The sequence below is a fragment of the Acinonyx jubatus genome, chromosome B4 (assembly GCF_027475565.1).
Source record: "Acinonyx jubatus isolate Ajub_Pintada_27869175 chromosome B4, VMU_Ajub_asm_v1.0, whole genome shotgun sequence".
Lineage (NCBI taxonomy): Eukaryota > Metazoa > Chordata > Mammalia > Carnivora > Felidae > Acinonyx > Acinonyx jubatus.
Genome location: NC_069387.1, coordinates 129,194,555 through 129,211,511, shown reverse-complemented (window position 1 = coordinate 129,211,511; position 16,957 = coordinate 129,194,555). Strand labels below are relative to the sequence as shown.

The following is a 16,957-nucleotide window of genomic DNA, read 5'->3' as shown; positions in this document are numbered from 1 at the left end:
GCTCTCAAAAATGAGTAAATGTTAAACAAAACAATTTTTTTAAACCTCCTCATAACATCAAAGAGCTGACAAGAGAATACAGAGCTACTTAAAAGCCCCCTCTGCACTGAAGACATTCGCTAATCAATCCTAGAAGACCTGCACAGAGGGGACAAACCAAGGCTGGGGTGTCTTACAGAAACCCCTCCCTGCACTGCTGGGACCCTGAAGGGCTACACCCTGAAGCTAAAGGCGGACACGGACAGAACTGCCTGCTCCAGACATCAAGCAAAGCTCACCAAATTGGCCAAGGAGCATAACAGAAAGAGACCCATCCCCAACATACTATAAACACGAGGTGATTCTTCTGACAATCTGCAGCTGCAGCCTGGGCTTGCTACCTGGTCCCACCCAGAAAACCTGAGGCTTTGGTCTATGGTGGTCCCGGACCAGTAATCTCCCTAGGCACCTTGAAGAGGCAAAAGCAAATCCCCTCTAGGAGAATGAACGGTCGTCCTAGGTTTAAAAAACAAAAAAGGCATCTAAGGAAACACTGAACCGTGAAAAAAAAAATCAGAGAAAGCAAAAGCAGAGCTGAAGACACGAACAGGGACAGAACAATATATCCAAAGAAATTAAGCAGAACAGAGGGAAAAAAAAGATGGAAGATGTGACACAGCACCCACCCTCTTCCCTCTCCAGCCTCCCCTCGGCCACAGCCTCCTCTCACGGGCCGCCCCAGCCACACTGAAGCTGTCCCCTCGCTCCTGCCCAGGGCCTCTGCTCCCTCTACGTGGACGGCTGTTCCCCCAGATGTGCGTTTGGCTAATGTCTTTACCTCCCTCAAGTCTTAGCTTCGATTTCCCTTCCTCAGCACAGGCTGTCCCGAGCACCTTAGTCAGTCCTGCGACCCCTGCCTCCCACCACCACCACCGGTAACTGGGTAGCACTTGATGATTCTAACCTACCACAAAATAAAGGAAAAATTTCACCTCTCCGTGTTTGTGGGCCCTGCTCCTGGGCTCTCAGGGAAGCTATACTTTAACCCTTACCTAAGGTCAAAATGACCTGGCAAAACCTCAAAGCACGGGTTCTATTTCTGCCCCAAGTAAACTCTGTACATCTACTTCATTTAAAAAAAAAGAGAGAGAGAGAGAGAGAGAGAGAGAGAGAGAGAGAGAAGCATTCCAAACATAAAGATAAGAAATAGAAAAAAAATAGTTAAAAAAAAAAAAAAGAATGGGGGCTGAAGAAATAGAAAAAAAAACTCCCGGATTCCCATAAGATTAAAGTCATACAGCCCTGCAAGTAACATAAAGTCTGTAACTCTCTGGAAGGTCATTCACTGCGACTTGTAACTCAACAAAACAAAATCATATAGACCTCTCACACCAAACGTTCGTTCCCTGGAGCATTCATTCTCTACGTTGTGGAGACTGTGCATCTCAGGCAGCTGTCTTAACGCGGACTCGGACTCGAACAGAACTTTTTTTCTTAAAAAATTAAGTGGGTTTGCTCATTTCGCATCGACACCTACTACCTGATTCGCTGCATCAGAACACTTAGTGTCTATTTTCTTACATTAGTACATCAGCACTAGGGCAGAAATCTTTGTGGATTTTGTTCACCGCTAAGTACCAAATGCTCAGCGCGGTGGGCGCCCGGTCAGTGTTTATTGTGGGGTGCGTGAACAGAGGGCCCCAGAGACCCAGGCCGGGGGGCTGCCGTACCTTATCAATGTAGAAGTCCACCTCAGAGGCCGACTGAAACTCGCCGTCCAGGGCAGAGATGCCACTGGTCCACACCAGGTTCTTCATCTTGTGTTTGAAGACGAGGAGCTGGATGCGGAACTCCTGTTCCGTGAGGTCCAGGAAGCCAGCCAGCTTGGCCACAGGCATGGTGGTGTAGAGCTTGAGGAAGCTGCGGATGGTTGAGAGCTGGGCCTGCTGCTGCACTTCATCAGCGAACACCTTCAGCTGCTGCAGGAAGGGCTCCTTGTGGTAGTTCGGGTGCACGTTGTCGTAGTTGGGCACCACAGGCGACAGGAATTTGGGGCACGAGTAGCTGAAGAGCTCCTCATAGACCTGTGGGTCACCTTTCTGCATGCGCAGCATCTTGTCCCCGTATTTCTCCCGCAGCTGGAGGTGAATGCTCTCGTCAATTCGCATGGGGTACATGGTGAGCGCGATGGCCAGCAGCGCGTGCATCTGCTCGTTCTGCTTGTTAATCTGGGGGTGGGAGAGAAATCGCCGCAGGGTCAAATGCCACGGACTTTCGGAAGTCCCTGCCGCCGTCGCCCCAACACCCTCCCGGGTCCATTCGCTTTCCCACAGTCTCTCCCAATGTGCCCTCTAGCTCCAGTGAACCTCCCCAGCCCACTTCCAGGTCCTCCTTAGCTGGCTCCTGCATTCTCTACTGGGGCCTCCTTCTCCCTGGATCACCCCACACTCCACCAGATCAATCCTCCCACACCACTTACGACCGAGTCACCCAGAAACTTGGATGGCGCCGTAATGCCTGTAACGATCAAACAGCTTAGCTGGGTGGTGAAGGCCACTCCAGAACCTGACACCCCAATCTGACTACTGTCCTGCCCCCCCGCCCCGACAAGAGTGTCCATCGTGGTACCACATCACCATACTTCTAAGTCTCGACACCTCTTCTCTGCCTAGAAACCTCAATGCTGTGCACGTCTTGGACCCACCCTCCTCCACGGCAAACTGCGTGAGGGCGGTACCCACAACTAACTCCTTTTTAAACACCGGCAGCCCAGTGAACGCTCAGCAAACGGTTTTTGAATACGTGTAGGCACTGTCGCAGGACAAAAGTAAAATGGAAGATATCGTCCCTATTGTTAAGGAGTTGATGATCTGAGATAAGAGACACAAAGAAAAGAAACTTAGAGCATGCCAGCTTGAAAAGGCATACAAAGAGCAACATTTTGGATGGCGTTTCCCCAAAACTGCTGGCATAGGTGCCAAGGGGTCAGGCCGGTCGGAGGCTTCCTCACCATCTCATACTTGTATGTGGTCCTCTGGAACATGCTCTTGGTCCTCTGGATGTAGAGGAGGATGTTGGCAAAGACCCGGATGGCATCCTGGTAGCGACGCATCATCAGATAGGCAAAACCGACGTAGTAGTAAGTGGTCACCTGGCACTCGGGCACACGAGAGTACATGCTCTGCGGAATTAGGGAGAAGCACCCATGAGTCCCAGAACCGATCCACCCCAGAGAGAGTCTGGAGGTTGGCAGGGCCCAGTGTCAGCTGAGGCAGAAGCCCTGGACCACCCAGGGGAAGCCCCGGCTCGAGTCAGAGGTTCTGAGTACAGACCATACCATTCACCGATTAAGTTCTAGGACCTGAGAACCTCATTTTGTTAGATATTTTAAAGGGGGGGGGGGGGGCTGAATCAGGTAACCTTAAAATTTCTTTCAGATCCAAATCCCTCTATACCTCAGTCACATATTCCTCCTTGCTTTCTACTCCTTTTCCAGATAAACTTGATAAAGGAACAGATAAACAAAGACTGGAAGATACACACGTCAAAAAGGCACCAATTTTTCTGTGGCTAAGAAAAACCACCACAGCTAATAACCATTATCTAACCATCTTAGAACTAAATCTTCTGTTAATTCCTTAACAAGTGAAACCTGAATGGTAAAAATCTGCCACGGTCATTCTGTTTTGAAAACAGAATCAAAGACTGCTGAATAGTTCAAGTGTTACTAACTAACACAGAGAAAGCACCTTGCCCAGGCTCAGATTTTCAGTACAGTGGTTCCCCCAGTTCTCAATTTTCAACTGGCCTGGGGATGAATCCTTTCTTCTCCCTGAAATGTATCCTAACAGATCAGAGTGTCTCTTGAACCCTCTGGCCCGGGAAGGGGGTGGGGAGGGGAGGGAGGTGCAGGTAATCACCTTCTTATTCAGTTCGATATTCTCCAGCACCTTGATGGCCTGGTAGTAATCCCCCAACAGGGAGTGCAGACGCAGGAGCCCCACCAGGCTGAAATACCCAAGCATCTTGTAAAGGGAGTGCCGTCCATACTCCCCGGCCACACTCTCGGGGTCACCTGAGAGAAACAGATACCGTGAACACTTCCGCAGGGGCAGGTGAAAGAAGGTAAGCCTGAGCCCTGAACGTCACTCGGTGACCTCTTCACCTACCAGCGGCCTCTAAAGCTTCCCGCAACAGAGATTCACTGCCCTCAAAGAAATACCAAGAAGCAGCACACTTGACCTGATGCTAACCTTTTCTTTTTTAAAGTAATCCCTATGCCCAACGTGGGCTCGAACTCATGACTTTGAGATCAAGAATCACATGATCCACCGAATGAGCCAGCTAGGCCTCCCTGGCCTTAAACTAATCTTAAATTTACCAACAAGAGTTGCCTGAGTGGGGTGACAGTTTTTTGGTTTTTTTTTTTTTTTTTGGTCCCAAAACACCTGAGAATACTGAGATGGCCCTTTTTATCAGGAGCAGTTTACTCACCAAGGCCACTGCTTTCAGGAAGTTCTTGAGGTCAAAGCTATTTTCCTAATAACACTAAGATGCGATTTGTCTTTCTCACTGAACTGACACTTGCACCGAACACCCGAGAACATAGGCAAAACTACCAACAACTCAGCATAAATCAGGCAGTGGCCTGCAATTACTGTATTCTTTCCCACCACGTGCAGTAAAAGAACCAGCCACTTTTTTCACAAAATACTATTTTTACTTGAAAGAATGGCCCATAAATTCAGATTGGGGTGTTTAGCAGACACGTTCCAAAACTGAACGAAGTGAACCTGTTACATTTCAGCAACAAAATGGACAGTGCTCACTTCACTGCCAATGAAAATGTGAGCTTTTAAGCAAAAACTGTAGTCTTAAAGAACTTGAATCTGCCACTATGAGTTCAATGTCTTCCATATAAAGCCTTATCTGATGGGATGGTGACAAAAGTAACAGATGTGGTCTTTAAAAACTACCTAATAGGGGCTCTTGGGTGGCTCAGTCGGTTGGGCAGCCGACTTCGGCTCAGGTCATGATCTCACGGTCTGTGAGTTCGAGCCCCGCGTCGGGCTCTGTGCTGACAGCTTGGAGCCTGGAGCCTGTTTCGGATTCTGTGTCTCCCTCTCTCTGACCCTCCCCCGTTCACACTCTGTCTCTCTCTGTCTCAAAAATAAATAAAAATTAAAAAAAAAAAAAAAACTGTCTAATAAAAGGGCACCTGGATGGCTCAGTCCGTTAAGCATCTGACTTCAGCTCAGATCATGATCTCACGGTTTGTGAGTTCGAGTCCCGCACTGGGCTCTGTGCTGACAGCTCAGAGCCTGGAGCCCGCTTCAGATTCTGTGTCTCCCTCTCTCTCTGCCCCTCCCCAGCTTGCACTCTGTCTCCTTCTTTCTCAAAAATAAACATTTAAAAATATTTTTTTAAAATTATATAATAAAATCTGTCAACAGAAAATCTTTATAACTCCATGAACCAGTATTCTACAAAACCATGCAGCAGTAAAAAAAAAAAAAAAAAAAAAAATCCATTCAAGCTGCAGGATAAACCTATGAACTTTAATATAAGAAAGTAAATCACTGCTAACGTTTTCAGAATCCTCATCCAATTAACAGGTATGAACCCCTCGCTGTCAAGTTTTGATGTAGCAGCAAAGAAGGCAAAGACTGAAAAGGCTGCTGAGATACTCCTCCCTTTCCCGACTCCGTGTCTGGATGAGGCCCGGTCTCCCTCATCTACTGCAACTAAAACAGACTGTAACTGCAACAGACAGAAGGCAGAAGCACACTGAGCTCTCTTCCATGAAACCTGGTGCCAAAGTGATTTGAGAAAATGATACTCTTCTCACAGGGGCAAAATTTATACAGCTCAACTTGCTGATTCTCAATCTTTAAAGACTGCAAAGTGGTCCCAACACCGAAAACTTGGGAGAATCACTGATCTAAACAAAGGCCCTGGAGACAGTACAAGTGCCTGCAAATGCTGGTCTCACAAGTGCCGGTTCAGTCTGCGACAGGCTGCCAAGCCGCACAGCCCCCGACATCAGCACTTGGCTACTGCCCACGTCCAACACCAAACGGGAGCAGCCGGTTCCCTAAGCTGCAGCGACCCCTCTGCGGCCTCTCTTCCCCGGGAACAGATGGCAAGCAGCACTCACCTCCGCTCGTGTACACCTCCAGCTGCCGGTTAATGTTCGACTTGTCTACTAGGGAGTGAAGGACATTGAGTACGCTGTGAACGTTCCAGATTTTGGGATTGGAACGAAGGAAGTCAATCTCCTCCTCTGACTTCTTGGCGGTCTTACAGCGGTACTGACTGAACGACTGAAACTGTCGGGAAGAAGGGAGAGAGACAGAGTGGCGCCCGGTGCAGAACATGAGGCCGTGGGGGGGGGGGGGAGGGCTCTGGACTGGGAGGGGAGGGCCGGGGCTACTGATGCTCATGCCAAACTGTTCTGTGCACTACCTGTTTTTGCAAAGCCATCTTGGTTTAAATTGAACTTTGTTCGTTACTGAGCACGTTAGTTCTTCCTCGGCTAGCTAAAGATCTCTAAGATGAAAGTTAGTTTGTAAAACAAAAAAACACATTCAGTTTGGTATTTGACTCCAGACTTAAGTGTAAACTCTATGAGCTTTGCAATGCAGTCAACCTGGCTATCAGAACCAGGTGGCTTGTAACAGATCTACTCTTAGATGGCTGTGCCATGCCCGAGTCAGGATTATGAATGCGGTGGAGACAGGGCAGGTGTCTGTACGTGTGTCTTCCCTACTGGAGTTCACCATCAATTCACCTAGGACAGGAACCCACTCTGAGTCGCCTCTGTACCAACCACAGACCCTAACCACCCAGCGTAGGGCACATATAGGGCCCATACCACAGGTATTTTTTGAGGCAGTGGTTCCATCTGGGACCAGCAATGGGCTGGGGCTCCATCAGTCACCCAGAAAATAGCACAAGAGACCTACGCAGTCAATTAGTTTTTAAAAGCTCCTTGGTTGATTCTGGTGCACACCAAGTTTGGAAACCAGTGACCTAGAATCTAGGTCCTAGATGACTCAAGAATGTTCTTCAACTCCAAAAATATCGTCTTCCTCTAAGAATGTAGGAAAATGTTTCCAGATTTACAATTAACAGAAGAGTATCCAGAATACTGAACAGATTCTATGTCAGTAAGAACAAGATAATCCAATGGAAAAACGGACAAAGGACACTGATGATCACTTCAAAGAAAAATAAGATTGGTCAATTAACAGGGAAAACGCTTGATCTCTTCAGGTATCAGAGAAATGCAAATTAAAATGAGATCACCATTTCTTTCCCATCAAACAGACAAAAATTAGACCAGTAACATCCACAGCATAGAAATTCTCAAATACTGCTGACAGCAATGTAATTTGACACAGCCCTCGGAGAGGGCAAGATGTTACTATTTCTTAAAATCCAAAGGGATTGCATGTTCTAGATCTCTACAGTGGCGGTGTACACATTTGTCAAATCTCATCAACAGTGCACTTAAAATTGGTATTTTACTGTATGCAAATTTTGACTCAATAAAGCGGATTTAAAAAAACGTAAAAAGCAAATATTCTTCAACCAACAATTCTACCTCTAGTGATCTCTAGAGATGAACCTATGTGTAACATAAATGAGGATATTTACTAACTCACCGTCTGTAGCAGTAGAAACTGAAAACCTAAATGTTCATCACCAAAAAGGTAGTTTACACAGATCTTGTAGTAAGCAGAAAAAAACAAAGCTCCCTCTATGTAGACATGTTAAGTGTTCCATATCATAACAAATGACATAAATGTATTAAACCATTTCTAAATGGAGTTATTTTTGCATGTATGTAACCCTGAGAAACATTAACATGGTGTCTATCTTTCCAGACAATAACTGATGCCTCCACAAAGCCGAGGAAGACACTTTATCTGCAATCTGAAATAGACAAAGTTTTTAAACAGTAACGATATACAGATGTATTACTTGTACTGATAAAAGTAAATGAAAGCAGAGTGGCGGGAAAAAGCCACTTACCCGTGTGACATCTACCTGGCCAGGCAGAATCCCACCTGGCCCTCACTGGTCAGTCTTTGTTACCGGTGAGAGCACTTTAAGCCCCTTAAGAGAGCACCAGCTAATAAGCCCAAGGGATTACGATAATCTTAAGAAGGATGAAGAACCTTAGCACAGATGATCCTCCTTGACCTGCTGTGAGTCAACAGGACCACCAACCTTCTAAAATATGCCAAAGAAGGGGCTGACACAAGCCAAGAAGCCAGAAAGGGCAAACCAGGCCAGTGTGGTTTGTGGCCCTCACTGCACAAAAGGCACCAAAGCCTCATCTTAAGCAGAAAGCCTCTCCCAAAGGGCCCTGGGAGGGCTTTCTCAGCCCACCAATCACAACTTGCCAGCACTTTCTAAGTCTCTGGTCTGTGCAGCTCAAATAACAGCTTTATTAAGAATCTGATTTCTCCGGAAATTCCCAGTGAGAGTTATCCAGTCCTCATAAAACTCACAGGAAACAAGTATCTCCAAATTCAATTATTCTGTGTTTTTTAAGTCTATATTCTATTTTTAAAGAATAAGACTGACCTAAAAGAATGTGGAAAAGAATAATGATAATATTGACCATCACAACAACCAGGCAACATCTACTGAGTAATTCTTCTGTGACAGGCACTGCACTAAGCTCTTTAGATGTCATTTCCAGTAATCACCTCCCAAATCCCGCTTTTACAGAAACCAAGGCAATGTGGTTAAGTAATTTGCCCAAGGTCCCAGGTTAGTGAACAGCAAGACTTGAAAAGTGTACCCCTGGGCTACACAGCTGCTGTACTTGACATCTGACCCAGTTCTTGGTGGAGCCTCCACAGGAGCACTCCAAGACAGGCAATGTTTCCGCCTTGATGCTAACGTTCTACTTTATTCTTATCTAGCATATAACCACTATCACAGTCAAGGCATACAACATTTCTGTTTCCTAAGAGAGGAAAGTAAAACTTGGGAGAGCTTAAACAACATGTCCACGTGACAGACTACCAGGTGGGAGCCCCCACACCAGCACCCACTCACTTCTACCTGACTCCAAAGCCTAGGAAGCCTTTATTCTCCCTATCAGACCAACTCTCAAGGTCAGGTAAGAGCTTGGTGAAAGTCAGCTCAACTACCAAATTGATACCCAGAGCTCTTATGCGTCACTGACTCTTCAGAAAACCATGACACTGAGGACCGCCACCAGGGGATATCCCCAACCATGATGGGGACATTTTTATCCCAAGCATCTTTTTAACAATGCAAACAATGGTAAGTGCTGCTCCTTTGTTGGACTAGTTATTTCAAATGAGATCACGGCTGGCCAGATACCTGATAGATGAACTCATCAATGATATCCCAGAGCCACTGGTTGGGTAGTTCAAGGGGAGCAGGACCATCGGCATCTGCGTGGGAGATCACAGCAAAGTCAGATGCAAACTATGCCCACTTGGTAAGGCTATATATAGAACACATTTTCTAATTTTTCTCTTAAAAAGACCATGAATAACAGGACATCCCCCCTTCCACTTGCATATTAAAATTCTGCTAACAAAAAGCTAGAGGCCAGCACTGGGCCTCATCACAGCCTCATACCCTTAGCCAAACTCAAACTCACTAAGAATGTAGTTGAAGAGATTGCAGTAGTTGTAGTAGGATTCAAATCTCTGCTCCAAGGAGGGCCCTCCCTGTAAAAAGAAAGGAGACATCAGCACAGATGTTTAATTTAAATGTGTTTTACTCAGGGCCCCCGGGTGGCTCAGTTGCTTTAGCATCAGACTCTTGATTTCAGCTCAGGTCATGATCTCACGGTGAGTTTGAGCCCTACACTGGGCTCAGTGTTGACAGCATGGAACCTACTTGGGATTCCCTCCCTCCCTCCCTTTCTCTGTGCCCCTCTGCCTCCCTTGTATGAGTGCTTTCTCTCAAAATAAATATTAAGAAATAAAATACATGTATTTTACTCATGGTCTACCATGACGGCTAAAGACCCATGAGAACTGATGGTGACTCTCTCCTTCTGAGGATGCAAAGAGCACTCAAATCAGAGGGAAGACCGTAAGAGCTAGAGCAGTTCAAAGGGGCACTGAATATCAGACCGTAATGTTCAGGTTTTACGGCAACAACCCCAACTGACCATTAAAGAACAAGCATGCAGATCTAGCGAAGCAGAAAGACAGAAGTACTGGGGCGCCTGGGTGGCTCAGTTGGTTAAACGTCCCAACTTTGGCTCAGGTCATGATCTCACAGTTCATGAGTTTGAGCCCAGCGTCAGGCTCTGTGCTGGTAGCTCAGAGCCTAGATAAAGCCTGCTACAGATTCTGTGTCTCCCTCTCTCCCTCTCAAAAACAAACATTAAAAAAAAAGAAGGAAAGAAAGACAGAAGTACTAACAAAAGCAAAAAGGTAAGATCACAGTGCTCAAAGAATGGTGAGAGCAGATAACGCTACACTAGGCTACACGAGACTAGAAGCGGCCAGGAATGTAGAGGTCTTTCAGGTCAACAGAAATCTAGGCCAGAGGGGTCAGTAAATCCACCATCGCCTGTTTTTGTCAATAAAAAGTTCAACCGGAACAGAGCCCTGCACTCACTGTCTACGGCTGTTACAAAGGCAGTGCTGAACACATTCAACAGAGACCATGATGGCCTCAAAGCCAAAAAAAAACCTATCTGGCCCTTTATAGTGAAGGCTGCTGACCCCCAATCTAGACTTCATGTTGCTGGCAACGGAGAACCACTGAAGGTTTCTGAGCTGGGGAATAACACGATGCTATCTGTAATGGGGGAGAAAGAACACAGCCCTGGAGTTTTAGCCCCACTGCTTACTGAGCTTCTGACAAGGTACTCGATGTCTCTGTAGAATGAGACTATGTCGTAAAAGTGCCCAATATAGTTAAGTGCTCTTTCAATGAAACGCCCCCACAAGATTTAACACTGGCCATATATATGAATGTACCCCATGTGGTACCTAATGAAGAGGTTACAAGATCAATAAGCTTCTGCTGAATCTTTATTACAGACCAAAGGTAAGATTGGACGTGGTAGAACCACTTGTACTATGGGTTCTGATGCCATGGTCTTCCCAAGAAAGCCGTGTTATGTAGGCTAGCTAGACTCAGCATGGCCCACACAGTACCTGAGCCAAAGCATCAAGTGTAGGAGGGAATCTTCACTTTCTCTCAAAGTAGTGAGAGCTCTCACTGGGATGCCAGAAAAACACGGTCCCTGCAGTACTCTGACAATGGGAACGCCTCCAGCCGGCACTCACGGTGGCTCCCACGGCAAAGCAAGAGCTCGCTAGTCAGGTCAAGCTGACCCCTCAGGGGGACGAGAACTGAATTAACTGTGAGCAGGCAGAAATACTCTAAGGAGAGATCATGGTGCCAGTTTCCTTCATTTACACATGCACACGCATGCTCCAACAATTAGCCTGTCACCATCAGTGATGAGGCACGGGATTACAGCCGTGAACAAGATCAAGTCCATGCCCTGGCGGAGTTTTACCCTCTAGCGGGGGTAGCAAACAAAAACCTAGTAAACAAATAATACGATGTCAGCTAGTGATGTACATACGCTCTGAAGTGTGGCCAGGAGGATGGCCTGAGGATGGCCAGGAGCCCAGGAAAGGAGGGGAAGCCAGATCAAGCAGAACTATGACTAAGACTTGGGATTTTATTCTAAGTATGATAGCAAGTCACGGTAGGACTGGGAGGCAGGGTGTGACTTGGTGAGACTATGTTTCAAAAGGATCATGCTGGTTACCAGGCTGAGAATAAACTCTAGTAGAAGAGTGGAAATGGACACCAGGTAAGCAGCTACAGTCCAGGCAAGAGACGATAATGCGTTCAACTAGGATAGCAGCAGTGGTGGCGGTGATAAGTGGGTGGTTTCAAGAAGTATGTTGAAGATAGAGCTGAACAGGATTTGCTGCAAGGCTAGAAGTCAAGTGAGACAAAAGTCAAGAAAGAGGCCAAGGTTTTCACTCCAAGTCACCTGGGTGCACGGTGGTATTATTTGCGAGTTGGCTGACATGGGAAGAACAGGTTTAAAGGGAAAAGAAAACTTCAGTTTGGGGTATGTTACACTTGAGATGAGATGACCAGAAAGACAACCAAGTGGAGACGTGGAATAGGTAGCTGGATATGCAAGTATGGATTTAGAGACACTGGGGCTAATAATAGAGATTTTTAGTCATCATGTGTATAAATAGTACAGATCGTATTTTAAGAGACTTAGGTCATTCTAAAATTCAGAAATCAGAGAAGAATCAAACAGGTGCCCAAAGTAGGGGGAGAACACTGGTACTCCAATAAGACAGGCCTGAGTTCAAGGAGTCTGGCCACTTACTAGTTGTATGAATTTGAGAAAAACCACCTCAATTTGCCTGTTCTGCAGGATTACGGTGAGGATTAGAACATAGATGCATGTCAAGTGCCAAGCATTATGCTTGACACACGGTGACAATTTCACATATGTTTCAGAGTCGAAGACTCCACGGCAATGCACTGGAGTTAAAAAAGCAAGGACATCACAGGCAGGGACAAAAGAAGGTGCTCAGGGGGCCCCACGGTGGCTCAGTCGGTTAAGCATCCAACTTCAGCTCAGGTCATGATCTCACAGTTCATGAGTTTGAGCCCCGTGTCAGGCTCTGTGCTGACAGCTCAGAGCCTGGAATCTGCTTCAGCTTCTGTGTCTCCCTCTCTCTCTGCCCCTCCCCTGCTTGTACTCTCTCTCTCTCTCTCAAAAATAAACAAACATAAAAAAAAAAAATTAAGAAGGCGCTCAGGAACACACTATTAGGATGGCATCCTACAACCCAATCAATGTGATGAGTGCAAGTCAGAAACTGTGGGGATGGAGACATTAAAACGGACAGCAAAGCTATCACCTATTACAGTTTGTCTGGAATAGATACCCAGCTTGCTAGATTCAATCATTCCCTCTGTTATTATTATTACTATTTTTTTAGTGTTTATTTTTTTTGAGAGACAGAGAGAGACACAGCGTGAACAAGGAGAAGGGCAAAGGGAGAGGGAGACAGAATCCGAGGCAGGCTCCAGACTGTGACGCAGGGCTCGAACCCACGTACTGTGAGATCAGGACCTGAGCCGAAGTCAGACGTTTAACTTACTCAACCACCTAGGCACCCCATCCCCCCACCGTTATGTCTTAAAAGAATGCTGAGAACACATGCCAACCCTCTTGGACACCGAACCAATATAAACCAGCGGTTGTGTTCCAAACGCAAAAACGACACACAGTTTAAAACAACGCCAACAACACTTAGATACTCACACTGACTTTGGCATATATGTGCCTGTAGTATAATTCTTTGTACAAAATCAGGAAGACAGCATCTGAAAGAGATGGCAAAGGGGTGCTTTAGTAATCCACAAACAACCAGGGTCCTCAGGCAGTTCTAGCCCCTTTGAAGGGAGTAAAGGGATAAACATGATTTAAAAGACTAAACAACATCTACATCTTATTTATTTTTTTTAAACGTTTTGGTTTTTTTATTTTTTTTTTAACGTTTATTTATTTTTGAGACAGAGAGAGACAGAGCATGAACGGGGAGGGTCAGAGACAGAGAGGGAGACACAGAATCTGAAACAGGCTCCAGGTTCTGAGCTGTCAGCACAGAGCCCGACGTGGGGCTTGAACTCATGAACCGCGAGATCATGACCTGAGCCGAAGTCGGCCCCCCAACCGACTGAGCCACCCAGGTGCCCCGACATCTACATTTTAAATGTTAACACTTACACCTCAAGAATACGTGCAACAAGAAAATTCACCTTGTTTTATCTTTCAATCTCATCTTCATCTCATTCAGACTCATTTCCCGTCATCATTTAAGATATTTTGCCATCCAGTTGTTTAATAAACCAACACATAAATAAATAGTAACAGCTCCCAAGAAAGCAATGTCACATTATCAAAATCGGAAATATATGAGTATCTTTTATTTAGAAATCCTATTTAATTTTTTTATATTTATTTTTTTTGAAAGAAAGAGAACACATGGGGAGGGGGGAGGAGAAGGAGACAAAGAAAAAGGGGGGCAGGGGGGAATCCCAAGCAGGCTCCACGCCCAGTGCAGAGCCTGACTCAGGGCTCAATCCCATGACCGAGATTGTGACCTGAGCCAAAATCAAGAGTTGGATGCTTAACTGACTGAGCCACAAATCCTATTTTAAAGAACTTATCTTATTAATACAATACAACCACTAGAAAGAAAGAAAGAAAGAAAGAAAGAAAGAAAGAAAGAAAGAAAGAAAGAAAGAAAGAAAGAAAGAAAGAAAGAAAAGAAGAAGGAAGGAAGGAAGGAAGGAAGGAAGGAAGGAAGGAAGGAAGGAAGGGAGGGTTCTTTGGATACTGACAGTGAGCAGAAAAGAGCTAACAAAGCAGGCGTGAGACTTCTATCCTTTGGCTAGTAAAGTTGGTCCTTGGCTGGCATCTGGGAACCTGGATTTCAGGAAGGTCCTCACCACCCTGATAAGAGTGGTCTGCTATGCCTAAACTGTGCAACAGTGGTTCATGCTGAACTCCTGCTTTCCTTCTGGGGGTCTGGAATTTTGGTACGTGCTAGGCAGAGGATGTGCCCACATAACCAACACCCAATAAAATCCTTGGACACCAAGTCTGTAAGTAGTCTGACAGACAACTTTTCACACATCACAATTCCCTGCTTGCTCGAGGAACAGCACATCCCATGTGACTCCACGGGAAGGGACTGCTGGTAACATGCACCTGGTTTCCGTTAGATTCCTGTCTATGTCTTCTTTCCCCTTGCCGATTTTGCTCTGTATCCATTTGCTGTAAACCTTCATAGCTGTGGATACAACTATACCAACCACCAAACCTGGGGGTGGTCTTATAAATCCTGGAGATACAGGGGCGCCTGGGTAGCTCAGTCGGTTAAGCGTCCGACTTCAGCTCAGGTCATGATCTCGTGCTCTGTGAGTTCGAGCTCCGTGTCGGGCTCTGTACTGACAGCTCAGAGCCTGGAATCTGCTTCGGATTCTGTGTCTCCCTCTCTCTCTGCCCCTCTCAAAAATAAACATTAAAAAAAAAAATTAAAGGAAAAAAAAAGAAATCCTGGAGATACAGAATACACTCCAAAAATATAATTAACTTTAAAAAGGAAAAAAGGGGCCCCTGGGTGGCTCAGGCAGTTAAGCATCCAACTTCAGCTCAGGTCACGGATCTCGTGGTTCATGAGTTCAAGCCCTGCACTGGGCTCTCTGCTATCAGCACAGAGCCTGCTTCTGATCCTCTGTCTACACCTCTCTCTGCCCCTCCCCCACTCACACACACATTCTCTCTCAAAAATAAATAAACATTTAAAAAAAAAGGGGGGGGAGGGGCACCTGGGTGGTTTAGTGGGTTAAGCATCTGACTCTTGGTTTCGGCTCAGGTCATGATCTCACGGTTTGTGAGTTCAAGCCCCGTGTCAGGCTCCAAACTAACAGTGCAGAGCCTGCTTGGGATTCTCTCTTTCCTTCCCTCTGCACTTCCCCCCCTCATTCTCATTCTCTCTCAAAAAAAAAAAAAAAAAAAACTAAAAAAATGATTTTTAAAAAAATTTTTTCGGGGAGCCTTGGGTGGCTCAGTCAGTTAAGCAGCCGACTTCGGCTCAGGTCATGATCTCACGATCCGTGAGTTCGAGCCCCACATCGGGCTCTGTGCTGACAGCTCGGAGCCTGGAGCCTGTTTCAGATTCTGTGTCTCCCTCTCTCTGACCCTCCCCCATCCATGCTCTGTCTCTGTCTCAAAATAAATAAACGTTAAAAAAAAAATTTTTTTTTTTAATTTTTTTCAAGGGAAACAAATGGCATTTAGTCTATGTAAAAAAGAAACAAAAGAGGTATTCCTATTTGCTTATGTATGCATAGACCATCATGGGAAGGATAAGAAAAGAAAGTGGTAACACCTGACGGCTCTAGAGAAACTGAAGACTTGAGGATGGAAGGGGAGGGGGGTGATTTTTATACCAAATCTCTTTTTTCACTATTAGGTCCTGTGATTACTTTCCTATAAAATTATACACAGCTGACCATTGAACACTGTAGGGGTTAGGGGCAAGAACCGCCCCCTGCACAGTCAAAAGCCCACACAAATAACTTCTGACTCCTCAGATATTTGACTGTTGAACCTTAATAACCTACTGCTGACCGGGAGCCTTACCAATAACACAAACTGTCAATTAACACATATTTTGTATGCTATGTGTATTAGATCCTGTATTCTTATAATAAAGTAAACTGTAGAGGAGAAAACATCAAGAAAATTATAAGAGGAAATACATTTACAGTACTGTATGGGAGCAAAAATAATCCATGTATAAGCAGACTCACCTAGTACAAACCCATGTTGTTCAAGGGTCAACTGTATTACAGGACTTTGTAGTTAATACACACAATGGTACATTCTTATAGGCAATATATTAAACAAAGAAAAAGGTCTGAGCACCACAGAAAGTAAACTCTCCGAGAGCGACTTCTAAACAGAGCTAAGTAAATGAAAAGACACTACATGCCCATAAATTAGAAGACTTAAATACAAAAGCAACATACCCCTAATTCTATTTTCAGAGTCAACACCATCCTTATCAAAATCCCAGCTGGCTTTTTGTGAAAACTGACCGGCTGATCCTAAAACTCATATGGAAATCCAAGGGACTCAGAAGAACCAAAACAATCTTGAAAAAGAACATAGTTGAAGGACTTACACTTCTGGTTTCAAAACTTACCACAAAGCTACAATAATCAAGACAGTGTGGCCCAAGCATAAGGAAAGACATAGAGATCAACGGAGTTAAAATGAGAGTCTAGGGGCGCCGGGGTGGCTCAGTCGGTTAAGTGTCCAACTCCTGATTTCGGCTCAGGTCATGATCTCACGGTTCATGAATTCGAGCCCCGCATTGGGCTCTGCACTGACAGTGTG

The 16,957-nt window shown here is 45.6% G+C and overlaps 1 protein-coding gene across 2 annotated transcripts in view; it reads right to left on the bottom strand.

Moving 5' to 3' along the window:
• Positions 1-16,957, bottom strand: part of EIF3L (eukaryotic translation initiation factor 3 subunit L) — a 28,099-nt gene that overhangs the window by 4,747 nt on the left and 6,395 nt on the right. For both annotated transcript variants that reach the window (XM_015079164.3, XM_027070778.2), the window contains 7 exons: positions 13,310-13,371; positions 9,632-9,701; positions 9,346-9,419; positions 6,137-6,308; positions 3,900-4,054; positions 2,990-3,160; positions 1,710-2,207 (listed from right to left, as the gene is read on the bottom strand). In XM_015079164.3, the coding sequence (XP_014934650.1) occupies positions 1,710-2,207; positions 2,990-3,160; positions 3,900-4,054; positions 6,137-6,308; positions 9,346-9,419; positions 9,632-9,701; positions 13,310-13,371 (1,202 nt within the window). The remainder of the gene's footprint in view (positions 1-1,709; positions 2,208-2,989; positions 3,161-3,899; positions 4,055-6,136; positions 6,309-9,345; positions 9,420-9,631; positions 9,702-13,309; positions 13,372-16,957) is intronic.